This window comes from Antrostomus carolinensis, unplaced genomic scaffold (genome assembly GCF_000700745.2).
Source record: "Antrostomus carolinensis isolate BGI_N321 unplaced genomic scaffold, ASM70074v2 scaffold1097, whole genome shotgun sequence".
NCBI classification, from domain to species: domain Eukaryota; kingdom Metazoa; phylum Chordata; class Aves; order Caprimulgiformes; family Caprimulgidae; genus Antrostomus; species Antrostomus carolinensis.
The window spans coordinates 113,170-113,915 of NW_010326754.1; the positions used below are offsets into that span (position 1 = coordinate 113,170).

The 746-nt window shown below is 44.2% G+C and overlaps 1 protein-coding gene across 1 annotated transcript in view; it reads right to left on the bottom strand.

Annotated features, from left to right (window-relative positions):
* Positions 1-195, bottom strand: part of TCF7L2 (transcription factor 7 like 2) — a 36,628-nt gene extending 36,433 nt beyond the window's left edge. Inside the window, exon 1 of the mRNA XM_010171700.2 lies at positions 73-195. Coding sequence (XP_010170002.2) covers positions 73-195 — 123 coding nt within the window. The remainder of the gene's footprint in view (positions 1-72) is intronic.
* Positions 196-746: the final 551 nt, after the last annotated feature.

A 746-nucleotide genomic window follows, 5' to 3' on the forward strand; every position in this document is an offset into this window, starting at 1 on the left:
GAGAGGGACAGAAGTCACATCAGAAGTTCAATGGTCAAGACGGAAAGCGCGCACACAAAAAGTGCTACTCACCCAGCAATTCAAATTGAGATGCCAGCAGCCGAACTGCTGGAAGAGAGAGAACCCAGAGGCAAGCGCTCCTCCTTTACCACTCAGATCTTCCATTCCCACTAAAATTGCATCCCTCGGGTACATAACAGCTTTGTCTTTCCTTCTCTTAACCTCAAAAACTTTTTTCTTTACTGTCTAGATGCCAATTGTGCTGGCTTTGTATTATTTTCCTTCCAGCTTTTTTCTCTTTTTCTTTCCCCGCTTCCCCCCCTTTCACTTAAAGTACTGAAAAAGCTGTCTTAAAAGATCAAGATGTCTCCAGTTTTTTGGCCTGGTGTTTTCTGAATACTCAAAATCCACTGTCATGTTGGCTGTGAGAAGTGTCTTATTTCTAAATTGTCAGCTGCAGTTATCAAAATTTAGAGAAGCCTCCTCTCTTTTCCGATATAGCACTTTATCATCATCCTTCCAGGGAGTGGGGAAAAGACTTCCCCCCCATCTGCTCAGAAGAGCTAAAAAGCAGTTACCTTGGAAATCAATGACAAAGCTACTACAGCCCAGGTTGCACAGGTATTACGAAGTGCAGCGAGGAAACGCCGGCCGGCCGTGAGGGAGCATGATCAGTTAAGTGTAGCAAGCAGTCACTTTATCTGCAAGATTGTCAAATCCCTCAAAACAAATTTCTTAGGGGGGAG